Source organism: Microtus pennsylvanicus, chromosome 22 (genome assembly GCF_037038515.1).
Source record: "Microtus pennsylvanicus isolate mMicPen1 chromosome 22, mMicPen1.hap1, whole genome shotgun sequence".
NCBI lineage: Eukaryota > Metazoa > Chordata > Mammalia > Rodentia > Cricetidae > Microtus > Microtus pennsylvanicus.
Window position 1 is genome coordinate 25,484,737 of NC_134600.1, and position 22,255 is coordinate 25,506,991.

Genomic DNA, 22,255 nt, shown 5'->3' on the forward strand with positions numbered 1-22,255 from the left:
TGGAAGAGCTCCACTATGTGCTTGTGGAATGACTGAGAGAATGAATGGGCCCTTGTGACTCCTATGCAAAGGGATTTGAAGGGATTGTCTGTTATACAAACATAAAATTAGGGTGCTTGTTCGGAGTGTAACCAGAGTGATTCGTGACCATGGCAATTATTCGCTTCTATAAAAGCCAAACCATTTCCCTCTGCTGAAGCAATCCCAAGAGAAGAGCTGGGATCGCTCTATGTCTCTGTCAGATGAGAGCGGCCTCCAGGGTGGCCCTGTTCTTTGCTTAAATGCTGGCCACTTTGTTACCAGTTTAACAGTGCATGTTGCAAATTAGATCAGTACGATAAATAACCAGGCCAGTTCAAGAATAGCAATTATATTTTAATGGTTATAAGGGGAAATTCAAGCTACAAGAGTGGGAGAGGTCCGACCTCTTATCTGTCCAGCGGGAGCTGTGCAGAGAGAGGGTGCATCTGGGTCCTCCCAGTTTTTTTTCCAGGGCTCCAGGTAGTCATGCCTTAACTAGATGTGATTGGTTGACAGAATTTCCCCATCATCTCCCTCTTTTGTCTAAACAACGTCGATCCAAACCCAATACAACTATATACAATAGGAACAGATACCAAATATAAAATTACAAACAATAAACAATATTAAGCAAGGAATGCATAACAAAAGTTTTACTAAACATTCTATTTCAAGGAGTCTAAATATTGCGTTGAAATTAAGCTTGGCTAAATAATGAGGAAGGTAACTACAATTGTCTAATCTTCAACTCCATCGAAGATCTGAGACGGGAAACAGTATTACTTGAGTAAACAGGAAGTGCAATCGAGAAACTTCCAAAATGTGCAACAAATGACAGAGACAACTGGCTACCTGGGCAATCACCCAAAGTCTCATTTGCAATGTTGAAGCAACCAACTTTGGCTAAGGCCTAACGTAACTGACATACCATTTTCAAAGGCAAGAAACTTTTCAAAACTATCTTACCCTGTCTGGGCAGGATATGACAGTCCTGTTTTATCCATTTGTGGATACTCTGTATCTCTGTCAGTGGTTGAGGTATGGGTATTTCTTTGCCCAAAGGCCAGTTCTGCCAAGAAGAAAAGCTCCAGGTGGAGTGTCTTTGGTGCTCAACATTCTCTCGGGAATAGATTGGTGTTACCAGGAGCGATTGTGTCTCACTACCACGAACTCTAAGTTAGATTAAATGCCATTTTCTACAGCTCTTTGAAGAGGTTGAAGATTATCTATCTATACTGAATATAGTCTCTATGAATCTAAAGAACCTGATTAGTCTAATTACAAATATGACAAACATAGATGACTATTGACAGAGCTTCTCCATCAAGTGCATCTACTAAAATGTAAAGTAATTTTAAATTCAGATTGTAAATAGTTGGAGAGACTCAATTCTAAAGAATGACTAGCACAACAGATATGTGGCAGTTTGAACATAATTTTTAAACATTTTTATTACCTTTTGCGATTATAACATAATTATATCATGTCTCCTTTTCCCGCCTTCTAATTCTCACATGCACTCACCCTCGCTTGCTTCCAGATTCATTGCCTTTTTTCCTTTTCATTTGTGTTTAATGTTCTTCTGGTTTCCTTTGTGTTTAATTGGAATATATATATTTATATATACGCTTCTATATACATATGTACATTGCATATTCTTTTTATGTAAAGTTATAGTCAAGTTGTGATTCTGTGGTACTAATATGTTAGACAATATCAAATCCATTTATGAGACATTTTAATGACCTTTCTGCTATTCTCCTCCCTGTTCACTCTTCCCAAGAGAAAAATACCCACATTCCGCCGTTCGTATCTTTTGCACATTTTGGAAGTGGGTGGTTGGTTTTACTCAATGTGGCCTTGTGTTGTTGAGGTTCTAAACAGCAGTATCTCATAAGTTACAGAAGCGTAGGGGAGAAGAGCAAGGAACGAATGAACTGAGAATTAACTGCTCGGAAGACACGATGTGGACCTGTGAGCACATGCATAAACTCTAGTTGAGGCTTTGTCTTCAGGAAGGTTAGAGTCTGCTTCAAGCCCTGTCAGGTCAAGTGCTTTGAAGCTGCAGAACTTTACATATGTAGCGTTGCTCTCCAGCTGCTTTCCTGTTGCAGGGCACAGGCACTGGGTTGGAGGGAGACCTTTCCCATCCTCTGTCCCCTGAGTCCTGTCGCCTAGCAGGTCTTTTCTTCTCCAAGGGCTCTTCCCCCGGTCTCCTGCTGTGCTGCGTTCATCCTCTACAACTTCCCGGCAATAAGAGGAATAAGAGGAGAAGGTGAAAGTCAGCCTGCAGGTTTAAATTAATTGCACTCCTTGGTGAAGCTGCCTTAGCCAGAGCTTTAAGGACACTCTAAACGTGAGAGGGGAGAGAGAGCCACCAGGCAGAAGAAAGTGGGAGCACATTCCACTGAAGGTGAACCCCGAGCACGTGCATATGCAGAAACTCGAATAATCAGATAGCGTTCTCTGTACGGTCGTTTCTGTTGTAAAGTACACCAGTTTCTGATCCTGAGCATTCATTTAAGCTTATTTTGGCTTCCAGATACTAGATATGCTTGCTCTTAAAGCTGTGCATCTCACTAGTTAAGCGGGGTACCGGAAAGCCTGCATATTGCTGGGTTCACCGCAGATTCTTGAGTTTATTTTGTCTTCGTGTGGAAAAGTGGTACCTCTGATTAGCCACCCTGACTTTGGGAGCTTTGTCTGTATCCATGGGAAGCTTTCCCACCCCGTGTCTGTATCCATGGGGACTTTCCCACCCTATATCCATGGGGAAGTTTTCCCCCCACCCAGTGTCTGTATCCATGGGGAAATGTTCTCTTCCCTTAATTTCACACTTATGCACACAGGTCTGAACTGAAATCAGTTCAGTGTGCCCCGTGCATCTCCTGACACACAGACAAGCTCGTGGGAATATTTGCTGAAAGAATGGAGATTTTATGTAGATGCTGATGCAGATGTAACAATGAAGCTTCATGCTTTATTGTTTTTACCCTCGGGTCATGTGACACGTTTTGCTTTCACTGTGTCTCTTATACACAGCTAAAAATGACGTTTCTAAAAAAAATCTTGTCAAGTGCTAAATTGAGGCCTTGCTTAAAACTAGTGTCCATGTGTAGTCACTAATTGGTGAGAATAATAATTTACTTATGAATGTAAGATTGTGTTGGTTTTGTCTGTAATAGAATTCCTGTGCATCTTGAATGATAGAGAATTATTCACATTGCTTTGTAGGGACTACAAAGTCAAGAGAATCAAATTTTTGTTTTACAAGGACATTTTGTGTTATTGACTTTTGAAATATGTCTTGCTTTCCTAATGTCAGACTTTAGATGCTATTTTTCTAAGATCTTTAAGAAAGAGCTATTGTTCCCATGTCTCCTTTCCTCATCATTTCATCCTCAGAGAACAATCTTTCAGTTGGTTCTACTACACTAAGTGCCCGAATTCCACTGAACCTTATAATGCTGTCCAGTGAAGAGTAAATCAGAATTTATACATTCTATATCTATATAATATAAATAGATAGATGATAGGTAGATAGATAGATAGATAGATAGATAGATAGATAGATAGATAGATGCTGTTGAGGAACATGTCTTCAGAACAATGAATATTTACAATTAGAAGGATGGTTGGCTTTGCACACCACTGTAACTTAATGTCTGGCTCCTGTTCTTTTTCTTGCTCACCTGTGCCTTATACACTACAGGACACCATCAGACGTCCCAGGTTTGAGTACTAACTCTGACACTACATTTTGAATCCTTACAGAGAGATAAACCTATTCTCCAAGCTCTGTTTAAGTTTTGCACAAAATGCCAATGCCTTCAAATCCTGAAAAGTTAAGGACAGGTAGGTGCTTTGCTGGCCATCTTGACTCCCGCCTCTCTTGGCACCACCATGAGGTGCATCAGTAAACCTTCCTGGTCTTCCTTTCAGAGCATTTTCAGATTCTTGTAGAAGGAGCTGCGGGCAGGCCTGCTCTTCCTCCCTCCTGGCTCCTGCATGGTTAGCTTTACACCTGAAATAACAACACACAAATTGTATTCATTTAAACACTGCCTGGGTAATGCCTAAGAATGGTATTGCTGGGTCTTGAGGTAGATTGATTCCCAATTTTCTCAGAAACTGCCATACTGATTTCCTAAGTGGATGTAGAAGTTTGCACTCCCGTCAGAAGTGGAGGAGTGTTCCCCTTTTCTACATCCTTTCCAACATCTGTTCTCAGTGTTTTTGATCTTAGTCATTCTGACAGGTATCAGATGGTATCTCAGAGTTGTTTTGATTTTTATTTCCTTGATTACTAAGTATGTTGAACAATTCCTTAAATGTCTTTTGGCCATTTAAGAGTCTTCTGTTGAGAATTCTCTGTTAAGATCTGCAACCCCTTTTTAAAATTGGATTATTTTGTATTTTGATGTCTAGTTTCTTGAGTTCTTTATATATTTTGGAGATTAGTTCTTTGTCAGATGTGTGGTTTGTGACGGTATTTTCCCATTCTGTAGTCTATCATTTTATCTTATAGCACCATCCCAGACTTCAAGCTTTACTATATAGCTATAGTTATAAAAGCAGCTTGGTATTGACCTATAAACAGGCATGTGGACCAGTGGAATCAAACTGAAGACCCAGACATTAATCCACATACCTATGAACACATGAATTTTGACAAGAAGCCAAAATTGTACAATAGGAAAAAAAAAGAAAGCATCTTAAATAAATGGTCCTAGCATAACTGGATGTCAACATGTAGAAGAATGCAAATAGATTCATATCTTTTTCCATGCACAAAACTCAAGGCCACGTGGATCAAAGACCTCAATATAAATCCAGTTACACTGAGCCTGACAGAACAGAAAGTGGGAAGTAGCCTTGAACACATTGGCACAGGAGACCACTTCCCAAATATAACCCCAGCAGCACAGACACTGAGAGCAACAATCCATAAATGGGGCCCCCGAAACAGAAAAGCCTCTGTAAGGCAAAGGACACAGCCTGCTTCCTTAAATCCCAGGACCACCTTCATAGACGTGGCACTTGTTTGAGCCTTCCACATCAGTGCACCACGGGCTTTCCCACAGGCCAGTCTTCTGACGTCATTTTCCCAGCTGAGTCCCCGTCTTCCAAATGAGTCTAGAGCACGTGTCAAGTTTATATAAAACTAGCCAGTTCAATTTCCTAAAGATCTGCATGGATGGACACACAAGCAAGGTTGTGAAGAGGGGCATAAAGGAGGGAGGACTTTAAGCATTGAAAGCATGCTATAGTAAATATATGAACTACTAACACAGTTATTACTGTTACTATTACTGCCATTTTCCAGAATCTGTACTTTATGTAATATATGTGCAGTGTTTTATGAACTGTCTGCACTGTTGGTTTGTGTGCACAATGTCATCACAAGTATCCAAGTAACAGATACATTGTACTATGACATTACATTACAGCATTGTCAGATAATAGGAATTTTACCCTCTATTATAAGTTGACAAGACCACCATTGTATACATGTTACACAATCCATTCTTGACCAAATCATCATTATTTATATGGGACTCTGTGTGTGTGTGTGTGTGTGACAACTTGACTTACCGTAAAAACCATCTCTAGACTGATAAAGAACCAGTGTTCCCCAATTAAAATCATGACCAAGTAAGATAAGTGAAGTCTGTGAAGCAGTGCTTGGGCAGAAATCTGAAGACTGGTAAGAGGTAGCACTGGGAAGCATCAAGAAGAGGAGGCATTCTTCCTCACTGGGAAATGAAAGCAGTGCGGCTTATGCTGAAATACAAGACACGAGCCCCACATGCCACACAGCCTTACAGAGTACGTCTACCAAAAGAAATTGTCCAGTGGGCCCACTGAAGCATCACGTGTAATGGACAGCTACCTCAGAGTTCAGCAGACAGCTGTGGTCCTTTGTCCTCTGGAGTGCTACACATTTTTAAAACAATTGTATGTACATTTCTTGATTGAAGGACTACCCACTGGGTGTTATCAAATGCCAAACATGTTTGGAGTGTTTACTGAACGTCCTATTTAAAAAGATAGAAACACACATATGAGAGAGGAGGGGGGAGGGAGGGAAAGAGAAGAGAAGAGAAGAGAAGAGAAGAGAAGAGAAGAGAAGAGAAGAGAAGAGAAGAGAAGAGAAGAGAGAGAGGAGGGGGAACTGACATATCAAAGCTAACAATTGTTACATTATCACGAGAGAAAAAAGAGGAAGTAGTTGAAATTACTAGAGTGAATTCTGTGTCTGTTGTTTAGGGTGGTGTAATTTTTAATTTAAAAGTCTCATAATTGATTATACATGAAAGTACACACCATTGGACCCAGGTTGGCTTTGAACATGCCTGAATACCATGTAGCATAAGATTGAAGACTCAACATTACTGCATTTGGTCTAAGATACTTTCATAGAATAATCAGCAAGCTTTTCTTGTCTAGTGCTGATATTGGTCTGTAAAGCTGCATGTGATTCTGAAATTGTAATTTGTACTTACTTTTTCAATTCAGTCGTTAATAAAATAGATTTTTCTATGGGAGTATCTTAGACCAAATGCATGGGGACCTTGCAGGGAGGGCTGAAGCAGGGAGGGAAGAGGCAGGGAGGGGAGCAGAGAAAAACATAGAGCTCAATAAATATCAATTAAAATGTATTTTAAAAGTAAAAAAAAGTGTACTAGGGGCTTGGTCATGGACATTTCTTTGGAACTTATGAAGGTTCCCATGTACATGAAAAAAAAACATTAAAGAAAGGTTTTGCTTTGCTCCTAAAAAAATAAAAATAAAATAGATTGTGAAAGAAGTCCTCCTAAAGCAACATAGCAGTACTCCATTGTTGTCAGTGTTAGGTCCTCCTGTTTTACTGTTTTGAAACTACTCGATCTGAAGAGCATGGTCCTTCCATACCTGTGTCTAACTACAGTCACATCAAACGATGACTCTTGAAAAAGCTGAATGTTCTTGAGTGTGGTGGTACATGGCCATGAACCCGGGACTTGGGAGGCAGAGGGAGGGAGGATTGCCACAAGCTTGCTATATAGTGAGACTGTCTTTTAAAAACAAGTTATTTTCTTCAACACACTTGTGATATATACACTTGATACAAAGATTGCTTACTGTTTTTCTCTTTTATTTCAGAACGCTTTACCGTGTACAGTTCTAAAAGCCTCAGACAAGCATGGAATAAGTAAGTCTGTATACAAATGGTGCGCATTCTCTCTCTCTCTCTCTCTCTCTCTCTCTCTCTCTCTCTCTCTCTCTCGCTTACTGAGTGAGTTTGTCACAGCATGTATTCACTCACTGATGTTGGATCCATCCATTCATTTAACACAAATTAACCTTTACTGTGTACTGTCTACCATGTTCACACACAGAGCCAACAGGCAGTGTGGGTTCAGGTTCTTAGAGCAATGTGGTATTGTATGAGAACTGTAAATTCTAGAATCTACTCTGATCCATCTTGTAACTAATTTCTGGGAAGCATTTAGTATTTGCAGAATAACACTTAGAAAACACACTATAATAATGGGCTTTCTAATAAATGGCATGGGTGATTATTACTGAGGTAGATAAAAATGGATGTTTCTTTTTTTTTTTTCTCCAGTTAACCTAATTTCCCCCTCTAAAGCACACTGGGGAGATAGATAAATTTATCCCTTGAAGTATATATGTACTTTTTTTTCATTTCCCTCATTTAATCTGATCTTATTGTATGAAGGTCAGTGTGATTCAAAGGTTGCCACACTGGCCAAACAACTTTAATTGAATCCCCAGAACCCACATAAAGGTGGAAGGAGGGGACTGACTCCATAAAGTTGTCCCCTGGCCTCCACACACACGTGCTGGCCCACACATACCCACGTACATCAAAATAACAAGCAAGTGAAATGTATTTGTTGGTTTAAGAAGTTGATAAGGAAAACTTGGGGTGTACAAGTCATCCAGGAGTCTTTATTGCATTCCAACCTGGTAGTGGAACTCTAGAAGTTAGAACAGGCTGAGTCTGTTGGTTTAAGAAGTTGATAAGGAAAACTTGGGGTTTACAAGTCATCCAGGAGTCTTTATTGCATTCCAACCTGGTAGTGGAACTCTAGAAGTTAGAACAGGCTGAGTCTGAGTTGTCCCCTTTAGCTTTAAATCACTCTTGAAGCGCCACACTGCCGAAACTGTAGCTCCTGTGATGAAGTAAGCCATCATCCCTTCGAACATGTCTGTAGGGAATCTGGCAGAACAGTCTTTGTACTGTTGTGACATTTTAATTTGGGGCATTGTCGATTATGACAATAAGAAGTAAAAAAATTTTATTCAAGAATGCTTTTAATCAATGCTGTCAGCAGACTTGGTGGGCACCTAATAGTGACAAACCCTTAGGATGAATATATTATAATTTGAAGGATTTAACCATTTTTAAAATTAATTATTTAGAAAAGTATGACCATTTTCTTAAAAAAGTAATGCATGTAGCTCTTTTAATTATTAGGATATGTTCATTGTACAAAGCAATGAATTTCATGATACTTTTTAAAAATGTATCAGCCCATTGTTATGTACCTATATTTTCATTATTCATGGATATATAAAGCTCCTTTGTGTTTGCATACCCCATTTCCTTTATCTCTTCATGTATTGGTGGACACCAAGGCCTTAAGTTGGTTATTAGGACCTGTGCCCTAAAGCACATGATATATTTTAGTGAAAATGTGAAATCCTATCGTGTTGTACAATGCATATATGCTAATATCTATTTTTTAGTTGTAGAATATATTTTAACTGTTCAGGGAAGAGGTTTTAATTTTATTTTTTTTTAATTTAATCACATGGTACAAAATTGAAAAATACCGAAAGTCTGCAGTTAAAAGGAGTGCTCCTCTCTCTACCATTCCTCAGTCATGGGAATCATTGATATAAGTTTCTTTCTTTCTTCTTTTATTGAGCTATATATATTTTTCTCCACTCTCCTCCCTTCCTCTCCCATCCCCTTCTAATCCTCCTATGGTCCCCATACTCCCAGTTTACTCAGGAGATCCTGTCTTTTCTACTTCCCATGTAGACTAGATTCATGTGTCTCTATTAGGGTCTCTATTGTTGTCTATATTGTTTAATTTGGAGCATAATTACTAAATTGAAGTAATTGATGTACTGTAGTAATGGATTCAAAATAATTTCCAAGAATTCAAGTTATTTGGTTAATATATGATGGTATGGTAATCCAAAAACAAAACAAAAATACATTGCTATTCAAAATCAAGGTACAAAATTAAGTAACAATATTAACAAAATTAAGTTTCAAAATTAAGTAACAATGCCTTTAAAGGTAGGCATTATCCAAGCCATGGAAACTATCGGGGTGTTAACCTGCCAATGTGAACAGGGATTTCTTGAGAAAGAGATCCTTGAGTCTAAATAGCTATCACAAGTAATCCAGCTCACGTGTGAACCACATCTGCCTTAGATCACACCCATAGAAAATGACCACATCTGCCCTAGGTTACACCAGCGAAAAATGACCACATCTGCCCTAGGTTACACCGGTGAAAAATGACCACATCTGCCCTAGGTTACACCAGTGAAAAACTGAACTGATTTCACTTATATCAGTAATTATGAGCATAAATTTTTGTTTTGTTTTGTTTTCAAGACAGGGTCTTTCTCTGTGTAAAAGCTCTGACTGCCCAGGAACTCACTCTGTAGACCAGGCTGGCCTCAAACTCACAAAGATCCACCTGCCTTTGCCTCCGAGTTCTGCCATGTCCAGGTCCATAAGCATAATTTATCTTCAAAAAATTTTTAATATTGTATAATAACAAAGCATTGGTAGAGGAAGATATCAAAAGATGCAACATATCCAAACCAAAAAGCCTTAACATAATGAAAAATATTATCAGTCTGAAAGTAAAAAATTATCATCACTAAAGATAAAGACACTAATAATGTATGATCCAGGAAGCTCTTCCTGCATCTTTAAAGGGGATTTGGGGCTAAATAGAGACAAATCTGAATTTCATTAAAATATGTCCTGTTTTTTTAACTGCCTTCGAAATAGTCTGTTTTATTTTCTTGGAATTAAGAAGACTATTTCTCTTGCAAATCTCTCTATTTATAGTTGTCTGACATTGGCACGTATGAGCAATCCAACAAGAATTTTAGCCACTTTAAAGATCTTTTATTATTTTGGCTGGAGAAAGGGCCTTAGTGTATATTCTACAGCGAAGAGAAGGGTGAGATTCCAAGAGCCCGTTTGCTTGCTTTGGAAGTCTTTAACAGCTGAACAGTTTGGGAGGTTTGGAAGCTCAGAAGTGAGAAGTAAAAGGGTAAACCACCAACTCACAGGAGACAGACACAGCTGGAAAATCCAGCTCATGGCTGGTAAAGCAAGGCCCACGCACATCAAACAGGGTCAGGCCAGGCTCGTCCCTGCCCTGCTCTGAGGCTGCTCTGGCGTGTTACCCATCTGCCCATTAAGCACAACTGGATTCTCTTAAGAATGTATGCAGTTGGCAGTTTTAAATGTGCAGTAAATACAAAGGCACTGGCGAAGTCACCTTTATTTACCTAGATCAGTAACTGTGGGCATAATTCTTTGGGTTGTTTTGTTTTGTTTTGTTTTTGAGACAGGGCCTCCCTCTGTGTAATAGCCCTGGCTGTCCTGGAAATATAAAAGGAACATCCCTGCCATGCTTCCACGAACCCTATTTCAGAGAATTTAGAAATTACCCAATTTTGTACTCTTGAACTTTGCTTGAATATTTTATGCAATTCCATGCTTAGCCTCCAGAGTGTATTTTTTAAATGACCTGCTAGCTAGTCATACTATATGTGCATAAAGCATCAACTAGGAGGTGAAGTAATGTTGGGGGAAGCAGCTTCTGCTGTGTATTTTTCTGTTTGGGGACTCTACTGTTCTCGTCATTATCTGATGTGGGTCAGTAAGATTTAGATAAGCACCTCCTCCCGAAACAGAAAGATTATCTTTTCCACTCTCTTATGTTTGAACTTGATTTAACATTACCTAATAAAACAATACAGTGTAAGAGTAGTTTAGAGATTTACTTTTCTTGGCCAGCATAGAAATACGATGAAGGTAAGAACACTGTCGGTACACTAGGGGGAGCCGTTGAGTCAAGCCAGATCTCAAAGCCGTCCTCTTGCCGCATTTTCACTGTTGATGATTTTTGTTATAATTCTATTTACTTCAAAGTAGCAGTTTTAATTTATCTAGTGCCTGGAGACTTCCTTTCATAATATTTTCAAAGAAATTATTCTCTGCATCATTGATTGACTTTGGGGGTGTGGTGTTTACTGGGGTGACCAGCTCTAAACCAGACATTTTGGAATCTCATCCTCTCTTAATTCGAGAATGGGCTGGGCTGTGATTGCCAGATGCCTGTCTCTGTGGATTCGGGGACATCAATAGAAGGATGCGTAGAGTAGTTCCTTGCCATGTTCATTTCTCTTGAAAATGTCCCCTTCAGCATGTGAGGCACGTGGGTCTCTTGTTTGACCTTGGACCCAGAAGGCTCCCCTGCTTGCTAAAGGAAGCTCAGGGAAGTTTCTGTGTGCGTTTGTTCTCGTAATAATGAATCATTAGTTCAGCTCCTCAAAGGGACTGTGTGGGAATTTGTTAGGCAGATCCAGCCAACCCCTTGACACCTAGGAGTTTGCAGATGGGGAGTCCAGAAAACAAAGGGAGGAGGGCCAAAAGGAAGGATGCTGTGTGGGTCCTGGCAGGTGTCCTAGAACCGCATGAAAGGTAGAATTAAGATATATGTAAACACACAGTTGGGGCAGTTTCCATGATGAAGAGAAACAGCTAATGGGTTTGCCAATTCCTGATGAGTAACAGCAGTATAAAAGCAGGGGAGAGGCGCACGATCAATGGATTGAGAAACCCCAGCTTGGCGTGTGTGCCCCGGGGAGTGTTGTGGACACCGGCAGACCAGTTGTCGTGCGGACGTAGACATAGCCGGGCTCTGCTTATTCTTGGCACATCTTTGTGGAGAAAGAGCTCTTCCAAATGTCTTTCGGCCCAGACGGAGGCTGGAGTGCTGGGGCAAAGAAGTGTGAGCAGCTCCCTGCACAGTCCGCCAGCTCATGCCTCCTTTCCGCCATGCCCGGAGTGTCTTGTGGTGGAGGAAGGGGGAGGGAGGTTGGACTCATAACAACCGAGTACAGGGGTCCAACTCTGCCGCCCACCCACTCACTTCCTGTGAGTGAAACTCCTTTCCGCCCTAAGGGACTTACCCTTTATTTTGCATTGTAGCCAGATTTCTTGTCTGTCTGTCTGTCTCCCCCCCCCCTTTTTTTTTCAAAAATCCATCGAATTAACTGCTCCTATGGTGGTCAAGAGCAGGCCTCATGCTGTTTGCTTTCTGCCAGGTGGCAGGTTTTGTTCTTCTGACGGGCAGGAAATAGCCATCTTCTCTCTTGCTAATTGGCAGTACGTGCCAGGCTTGGGAGTTGGCAACAGTCATTGTTTTTTTCATCCTTTGGATTATGTGTTGGCCTCTTCATCCAGAAGTCCACAGGCCTCTGGTGAGGTTAATGCCGCCCGTCTGCTGGGCAGCTCGTTAAGTAGGAAACCCAGCAGCAGTTTCTGAAGCAGCCCCGAGCTCCCAGGGGCAGGAGGATTGCCAGGAAAGGCCTTTCCTGAACTGTGCCCCGAGGAGGCTCCAGCAGGGTGGTTCTGCTTCTGCCAGCGCGAGGTGGGCATTCGTGCTCCCTAGCCACAGTTGCGCAGGAGCATGGATGTATAAATGTTATCTCACACATCTGTGGGGAAGAGTTCTGGACGGATCCAGCTTGTTCCATTGCTTGGAGTTGCAGAAGGCAAAATCACATATGAACCAGTTTGGGCTCGCTCCTAGAAGACCTGGTGGAGAATTTTCTTTCAGGCTCATTCAGGATGTCAGCAGCTAAGTTTCTAGTGGGGCGAGAGCTACGGCCTCTGGGTCCTTATTTTTATCAGATGGGAGCATCGACAGCTCCTTAAGACTTCCCTGCCTGCCTGTCCTATCGCTGCCTCCAGGTCTCACTGACTTTCCCTTCTGCCCCATCTCTTCTGGCTCCAGTGAGGGGAAGTCCTCTGTTTCAAAACGTTTCTATTATTTGGTTGGAACACGGAGGAGGCCCAGGTTTACCTCTTTGGTCACAGTGGCGAGGTCTGTCTACCATGGAAGGAGCCTGTTGACAGGCTGGAGGAATTGCTAGTGAAGAAGATATCTTAGGCGTCCTTTCTGTTTACAACGAGGGAGAGGATTCCCCATGTAATCATAAGCCCTGGGTGAAGCAGAGGAAACCCAGCCCTAGCCAGCTCAGACATAATCCACTTTGCCTGGTTCAGAGGAGATACGTTCAAAATTATGCACGGGGAAGGAATCACTGTCTCTTCTTAGCAGAGAGTTTTAAAAGAGATTATACTCAGGAAGCCTGATAATAGCTGAAAGTTTGACTTGACATTTTTAAACCCACTGTCGGAATCATTAGAATGTATGGTTTGGGAACTCAACTTCAATTTAATTTGAATTTACTTAATTGATAGGTCAAGCGCCACAGTAGTTAGTGGCTACCATATTGAGCAACACAGCTGCAAATCTATATATGAAATACTCATTTGTTCAATGCATTCCAGGCTTATACAAGCATGAATATTATGTCTAAAAGACATTGCATTTTGTACCTAAATGTCTGGAGAGCTTTCTCCTCCCCCACCCCGCCATCTTTCTCTTGTAAACACTCTGAGAAGACAGCAGCTCCAGAGTCCCCAATAAGTGCAATAAATCCGCAGGGGAAATAGTATCAAAGACCATCAGGAAGATAGCTCTCCCCCACCTCTTCCTACTGCAGGTGCTTTTCTGCTACCCCCACCCAGGCTCTGCCTATTACCGGCTTCCCTTCCCTCCTATGTCCCCCCTCCCTCTCTCCCTCCCTCTCCCCCCCTCTCTCTCCCTCCCTCCCTTTCTCCCTCCCCTGTTGAAAACTGGTAGGGGTTAGACACACAGCTCTCTCCCGTTTTTGAACTCCCTGAAGAATTCACCTCTCAGCTCTTGTTCTGATTCCCTTGATCTTCCTTCGCCATGCTCAGAAAAATATGGCAGAAGCCAGCTTCCTGCTCACCACAGAGGAAATGCTGTTGAAGAGGGCTCCATTTTCCAAATGAACCCCTGAATCCAGTGCCAGGTCCCTCCCACTGTGCCCTCTGGATACGTGTGTATGTATGTGAGCTTCGGAAGGCCGGGAATTGCCACTTTTATAATGTCACACATAAACCAAAATGCAGCAGATTTCAAAAATTACTTATTTAGATGCTCCTATAATTTATTCCTTTCCTCAACACTTATTGGCATAAGTGATTAGGAAATGTTTATGAATTTAGTGAATACTCTGACTCAAATGATAAAGAACATGGAGAAAGATGATTTTAAAGATGAGTGTTGTAGTCACTGGCACCCCCGCACCCCTCTTCTCTAGTTGGCCGTGATGGAACATGGCATCCCCCACCGGGGCCTTTCTGTGGGAGTCCCACTGGGCTCACCTCCCACTGCAGTGGGAAGATGGTTTACTCGACTACTCATGCTGATGCAGGTGTCTAGCGTCTGCGCACACATGGTGCTCCTACTCCATGAGAGGATGCGGTCAACAGCTGTCATTAATACTACTAACCAAGAGGAAGCAGAAAAGAGGAAGGAAGCTGCACAGGTTTTCGCACACATGGCAAGAAAATGCCTGGAGCCAAGATCATACTTGGTGTCCTCCGTCCTCCATGAGCCTCGTGACTTCAGGAAGCTCACTAGCCTCTCTGATCTCTGCTGCTGCAGAGTTGAGTATGAATTGCCCAATACCTTAGCAGCCCTAGTCCCTTGCATCCCCGTACCTTCCATTATGCCTTTCAATACTCCTTGTCTTCCCCTACCAGTCAGTTTAACTTAGTTCCAAATAAAGCATTTTCCTTGAAGATGGATCCTACTTTTATACAGGTCCCCAGGCAGCTAGAAGGTCCTTGCCCCTTCCCAGGGGCACACGCTGAACTGCCTGCGCACCATTTTGTTCTTCTTGTAAATACTTGTGGGGAAATGAGATTTTTATCTCCCCCAACAGTTTCTTCCTAAGAGTGATATGTTAACAAATAGCATTGTACATAATTAATGAAAAACTCAGATTTATCCTAAATCTTGAAACACATCTTTTAGACAGTTTTCCCAATTAGACTGAAAGAAACACACATCCAGACCGCTGTTACCAAGTTCACATGCCTAGTAGTAGACTTTTGCTATGGTACCCTGAATACATGAAAGGATGGGTGACCTCAGTCAGATGTAGAGGTTCTGGGTGTCTTCACTCCGTCTGTTATTTCAGCCTTGAAACCGAAAATAATTGTCTTTGTTTCAAATGCAGAGAGTGGCTGACTTGTCTCTTGCAACACAAATAATGGCTGGGAGCATGGTTTCACTGCCTCTGTCATCACTGCAGAGGCAAGCAAAGGGATTCCCAAGGCAACTGGCCTTTCTCTTCAGACACCGAGCCAAGTCCATACCCTTAGGCGTCAATCCTGCGCTTGGTTTCTTATATCACCACACTAATGACTTCATTAGTAGATTCCGTGTCTTTACCAACGACAAATGCCTTATACACATATATTGCTTTCCGGCCCGTTCTTTTTTGCTTTGCTTAAGAGAATCTCTATATAATTTCATCATTAGGAGGATGTCAAAACAATCCTCTCTTCTCTCTCTCTCTCTCTCTCTCTCTCTCTCTCTCTCTCTCTCTCTCTCTCTCTCTTTCTGTGTGTGTGTGTGTGTGTGTGTTTGTATTCTGCAAACAGCATGTACATGGAAGGAGTCTAATGGGGAGGATTGGTGGCTGATGGCTGCCCCCCTCCCCGCATAACTACGCTGCTTATCTCTGTGTGTCTGAATATGGAATCTTTGCTAGTCCTCAGCCGCATTTAATCCCTGAAGACTTGATATACAAACATCATGCCAAACAGAGAACTTCCCTTAAATTATTCAAATCTCCCCATAAGTGACTTCCCACTCTTCCTGAAGTGAAAAACATTTGATCATAAATTCAATTAAATCAGCCATCATCTTTGTGATGTTTGTCCAGATAAATCCTTTAGTGGCTAAACTAATAACTACACCAGCTGTGGGGCACAGGAGGGAGGGGGAGGGGAGAAGGAGAAAGGGAGAAAGAGAGAGGAGAGAGAGAGAGAGAGAGCACTTCTATATGGAGTGACTGTTGGAGAAGAGTCCATTCAAAGTAAAGAGGAAGAACTGATCTTAGGTCAGATTTTAATCACTTTTTGCATATGGGCTTAAAAGCTGAGACATTGAAGGATGGATGGGATTATGTATGTTGCTTTAGATTTATTCCTTTTATGTGCACATTTGGAGCTGAGTTTCCACTTACTGAATTTCAGGTCAAAACAGACATTGATACTTTTGGAGACTTTGGTACTCACTGTAAAGACACATCCATCATCCTCCTTGTCTTCTGCACCCTGTCCTTCCTGTTTAAAACAATAGCAGAAATGGCTGTCACCATGCTCACAAGTTTCTTAAGAAAAATGCCGTGGGACTGTAGCGCTACTTAAGACTTCTCTTACGTATGTCAGCTGAAAATGCAAGGCTTTTTAAGCTTTACAATATATGTTGACTGCTTCTCGTGTTGTTCCTAAAAGCTTGAAGACGTGTGGACACAAGCATGCTACCCCGCTTTCTCTTTCTTTACAAAGGAGTCCGGTTAGTTTGGCTCCAGCTGAGGCTGGTGTGTGTGCGTACGGCCTGCAGAGGGCAGCATGTTCTGATGAAACAAAGCCAAACCCAGTCAAGCTACAGGGTGACTAGGGAATTATCTCTATAAAATAAGAGATAAATAGCTATGGTTTTTTTTTTTCACTATCAAAACGGTTAAAATGTCTCCAGTAAAGAATCCAGATGATTGCTTGCTTAGATTGTCTGCCCTTGTTGATGAATTGGTGTCGGCGGATAATGGGTATTTTCAGGGATGGACTCAGCTATTGCTTTAGAGGCTCCTCGAGGATCCCACCAGGTCTTAAGTGCTTGCCTCTGCGCAGGACTATAAGCACATCGCATCCTTTACAGATGGGATTAGTACAGATAACACCGCCCATTTGTCTGTCATCTTTTGTCACCCTGGCTAAAGTTTACAATTGGAGTAAAATTACGCCTAGATTTCCTAAGAAGTCTACCATCCCACATCCATCACTTTGAGGCTGTAGCCACCAAAAGAATCCCACTGTCCCTAAATAGGAAATTTAGGGAGCCGTTCTCTCAACTGTGGACCTTAGAACAGAGCCTCTTCCCTTGTCGGCTCACACATCTGCCGGGTGAATCTCTAACCCAGGGCCGTGCTCTCTGCTACCTGCCAAGGTCTTTGTTTTCTTAACCCCGGCTCCACTGTTCATGGGAAGAGCCAGGCTAGGACAGTGGAGGAACTACCCAGTCCCTTTGAGGAAATTTGGAAATGTCTAGAAGTTACATCAAATATTTAAGGAGCCAGAATGGTCCTCATGCACTGAGGAGAATCCTGGAGGTTTTCATTGTCATGTGGAAGTCACTAGCCACACGTGACTGTGAGTTAGAAGGTGGCTGCTACCGTTGATCTGAGGATTCTGTGAGATGCAGTTGTGTTAATTTCAGTAATTGTGAGTAGCGAGAAGGGCAGCTCCGTGGATGGTAGACCGCAGCATAACTTCTGACCGGCTCTTAGCAAGTGTTTAGCAGACTATATTAGGTGGTGGGCTAAATTCTTCAGCAGAGAAACTACTACCCAGGTTTTTATTCCCATACTTATTAATGTCTCCCATAGCTGCAGACTAAAATCCAAATCACGGAGTCTGCCCCAGGATGTAGTTTCCCTCAGATCATCTAAGAGATTTTCAAATTTCAGATTCTTCAATTTTGTTGAATATTGGACGCGTTTCTCTTGGGCATCTGGGACAGAGTTTCAGAGCGCGGATCCTAGCCACACTGACTCTGGGGTTGCTGACTGGTTTGCACCTAAGCTTTATCACCTGCTTGTGTCTAGACTTCCAAGGGTGAAAACAGGACTTACTGAATGTGAGAAAATGTGTGTAGACATTTGACACACATGAGCGAGTTTTGTAAGTTGGTTGTGTGCTTATGTATAAACAGCTGTTCACAGTGGCTATGCAGGAGGCCTGCTTGTGTCGGATTCTGATATAATATCAACGTTCTTTTCAAAATTTTTGTGAGTTCCCAAGTAATCATATAACATTTTTTCTCTCACATTTGAAAATGCTCGCGTCTCTTTACAGAAGATGAGAAAGTGCATCTCTCCAGTTCTCTACCTTGTGCTGATACTGTTGGCCCCAGGACGTAGATAGACCTTTCGCGCTATGGTGTGTAGTGTGCCACTCCCCCTGCCTCACGAATAGCACATGCCTGGAAAGTTAGGCTTTCCTTCAGACACTGCCTCAGCGTAGTCTGTGCCCCTGTCTAATCCCTGTGTGTGGGTCCTGTGCCCTCAGTTTCTCAGCCTCCTCCTCAGGAGAGGAATGCAAGGTCGGTTCTTGTGAGATTCTTGTTCAGTAAAATCTGTGTCTCCCCTTTCAAAAGACATGACAGAGTGAGGTAAGGCACTGGAGAACCCCTGTGTTTATGCAGTAATGGCCTTGCAGATCGATTGACCTTCCCTGGGCAAAGCCAGATACCGACACTTTTAAGGTTGGCAGGTTTTCTGCTCATAACGAAGATTATCTGCAGAAAAATCATTTTGTGGGAGTCTCTGTGATGTAACAAGCACTTCTATGTTGGGAACAGTGTTTTGCAAACGCCAGCACTTTAGGAACTTGATATTAATAGCGCAGTCAGGTGAGGGTTCATGAAGTAAGAAACTAAATAGACCAAGATTTTGACACCAGCGGGAAAAGGCACCAGTTCTTCATGTCTCATCATAGGGTAGGGTTAGAATAGGCTCTGTAGATATGGTGCCAAAATGCACACCTTCAAGGTGCAGCCCCATCTTGGTTTTTATTGTTCTGGGGGTGGCTGTAAAAAAACAAAGACATTTCTACACAGAACTACTGAACTCCATTTTTTTATTGTTTGAGAATTTCACGTGTGCACATAACATGTTTTAACAAAATCTGTGCCCCATTTCCTGCCCTTTAGTTTCTCTCCATCTCCCCTACCACTTTGTGCTCCCAACTTTATGTAATATTTATATATACATTTATTCCTACCTCAGCCCTCCTGATTTTGTTTTCAGTTTTGTATTTCATGTTTGTTTGTTGTGTATGTGTGTGTATGTGTGTGTGTGTATGTGTGTGTGTATGTGTGTGTATGTGTGTATGTGTGTATGTGCATGCATGCGTGCACCCATGTGTGCATATGTACATGCTAGTGCATGCATGCAGAGGTCAGAAAATAACTTGTGAGGATTGGTTTTTTGGCACCAGCAGAGTCCCAGAGATGGAGCTCAGGTCATCAGATTTGGTTGCAAACAAGCATCTTCATCTGCTGAGCCATCTTGCTAGACCTCTGTGTTTGTTTCGTCTTGTCTTGTTGGGTTTTTGTTTAGTTTGTTTTGTTTTCTTTTTAATCTGGGGGTTGTGTTGTGATTTTTTTCCATATTAATTGTAAATTGTCCAGTGAGTTGGCTCCTGCAAATTACTTCTAGGGAAATATTATGATTTGAGAAAAATGCTCCAGCCCTGAAATCCTCTTCTTTATTTTATTTTATTTTTTTAAATTATTTTTGTTGCTACTTTGTAACTATAATTTTTTTAGATTTATTTATTTATTTATTATGTATACAACATTCTGCCTTCATGTATGCCCACATGCCAGCAGAGGGCGCCAGATCTCATTACAGATGGTTGTGAGCCACCATGTGGTTGCTGGGAATTGAACTCAGGACCTCTGGAAGAGCAGCCAGTTTTCTTAACCACTCAGCCATCTCTCCAGCCCCTGAAATCCTCTTCTTATATTGCTTGAGGAACCAGCTGAATTTTTACATCTATAAATACAGAGGAGAGTAGCAGTCCTGTAGCATGCAGACCAACAGCTGCTTGGCTCGTGGTGGGAGGCTGGCTCGCACGTAACCGCACCTCATTGCACAAGGAAGGCTTTGTCTGCAGCACCTCGCTTAATTCTGGAAACAGCTTTCAAGTGTTTTCCTCACAGATACATCTAAGCCCCTTTTACAAATTTTATTTTTCTGTCTTCAATTATTTTATAGCCCCAAGAACAGATTTCTAATGACTTTCTCATTTACCATGTTAGACATGGCAGAGCTGAGGCATGTAAGATCCTGACCGTGGGTTCAGAGTATAAGACAATGTACAAAAAAGAAATCTCAGTGGCCAAGTTATAACATTTTATTTAAATGACTTATTTTTTTTTAAAGAAATTGAACATTTTTATACTTACCTGGCATGATCAGAGAGGTGGTTTTCCCAGAGTGAGGCTTATCCATTGCATTCTAGATGTGTTGACCCCTGCAAGATCCCCAAATGCAGGAAGCTCAACTACTGCATAATTTGTGGTAGTGGAGGAGGTGAACTTTTTGTGTTTTCGGTGTTTCCCATTGAACTACATTTTTATTAACACCACTGCCAGGACTACAGCTCTTCTTCAAAAACAACAATTTTAAGGAGGTGGAGGAGAACTCAGCCCATTTCATTACTGTGTGTGGTCCTGGAAAATGGTAAATCATATGCATGTGTGCACGCACATGCGTACACACACACACACACACACACACACACACACACACACACAATAAGGAAGTATGTTGGAAGCCATGATGTTTCAAGGGAGAGGACCTGCTTGTTCGTCCCAGCGGCCCATTTAGCTTAATCCTGAAATAACCACACAGAAACTGTATTAATTAAAACACTGTTTGGCTCATTAGCTCTAACTTCTTATTGGTTAACTCTTACATCTCAGTTTAACCCATTTTTATTAATCTGTGTATTGCCATGTGGCAGTGGCTTACTGGGAAAGATTCAGCATGTCTGATTCTGACGGCTCCATGGTGTCTCTCCCTCTGCTTTCTTCCTCCCAGAATTCATTTCTGTCTTCTCCGCCTACCTAAGTTTTGCCCTGTAAGGCCAAGCCAGTTTCTTTATTAATTAACCAATGAAAACAACATATAGACAAAAGGACCTCCTACACCACCGTGATTATGTCACGGCACATTTAATTAGTTGTACTTATCACTATCTGCATGTATTTGAGAATATTCAGGAAGGTTCCTGCTCTCCTAGACGTGACCTTCTGGAGCAGTGATTTTCAACTTATGAGTCACGACCCCTTTGGGTTTACATTCAGATGTCCAGTATGCCAGATATTTACATTACAATTCAGAACAGTAACAAAATTACAGTTATGAAGTAGTAACAAAATAATTTTATGGCTGGGGTCACCACAACAAGAGGAACTGTATTAAAGGGTCTCAGATTAGGAAGGTTGGGAACCACTGCTCTAGAATAACAAACAGTAATAAGATAAGGTGATGTCGGAGGGGGATTGGTACAGTCAAGCAGACAGGCGGTGTGATTAGAAAGAATCACACTGGCTGGCTGCCATGTGAGGAAGGCACCAGTAGCAGGGAGCATCACATGGACTCAGTAGATGCTATTGAAGAAGGGTAGTGACCATAGAGAGCTACAGGAGTAGATAGGGGACGCGGGTCAGTGAAGAGAGCCAGCCACTGGTGGGAAGTGGCCTCAAGGACAATCGTTTGGGATTTTAGTTTACTCACCAAAAAGTCTTGGAAGTTATATTTTGTTTTAGTAATTTTCCTCTTTTGTGTTTCACTTAAAGAAATAAGTAAGCAAAGACTAGTGGCCGAGAGTCTTATCACCATTTTTTAGATTAATGTTTGTAAAAAGACTTGGTCTTGGCCCATTCAGTTTGTTCATCATGAAAAGATGTCAGCCAACCTATCCTGGAGAGTTGTTTGCTGACCCTACACCCCACCAAATAAATAAGTAAAGCTGTAAGAAACATTTTTTAAAGACTTCACACTAATTTATCCAAATTAAGGGGATAGGTATATAGGTTTAATGCCCCATAACTTATGAACTCAATTGAATATTATAAAGCATTGTTATGATAATATGTATAAAAACACAAAAGCAATTTCTCTTTAAGTTTCTAAAAATGACCAAAATAAGAAATTGTATGCACATTACCACAATAACTATTATAATGTCTTTGAACTATAAATAAATAAAATG

General features: G+C 41.6%; 1 protein-coding gene across 8 annotated transcripts in view; it reads left to right on the plus strand.

Annotated features, from left to right (window-relative positions):
• The window catches only part of Cdk14 (cyclin dependent kinase 14), a 591,789-nt gene that overhangs the window by 473,382 nt on the left and 96,152 nt on the right, over positions 1-22,255 (plus strand). For all 8 annotated transcript variants that reach the window (XM_075956305.1, XM_075956306.1, XM_075956307.1 and 5 more), the window contains one exon: positions 7,168-7,216. In XM_075956305.1, coding sequence (XP_075812420.1) covers positions 7,168-7,216 — 49 coding nt within the window. The remainder of the gene's footprint in view (positions 1-7,167; positions 7,217-22,255) is intronic.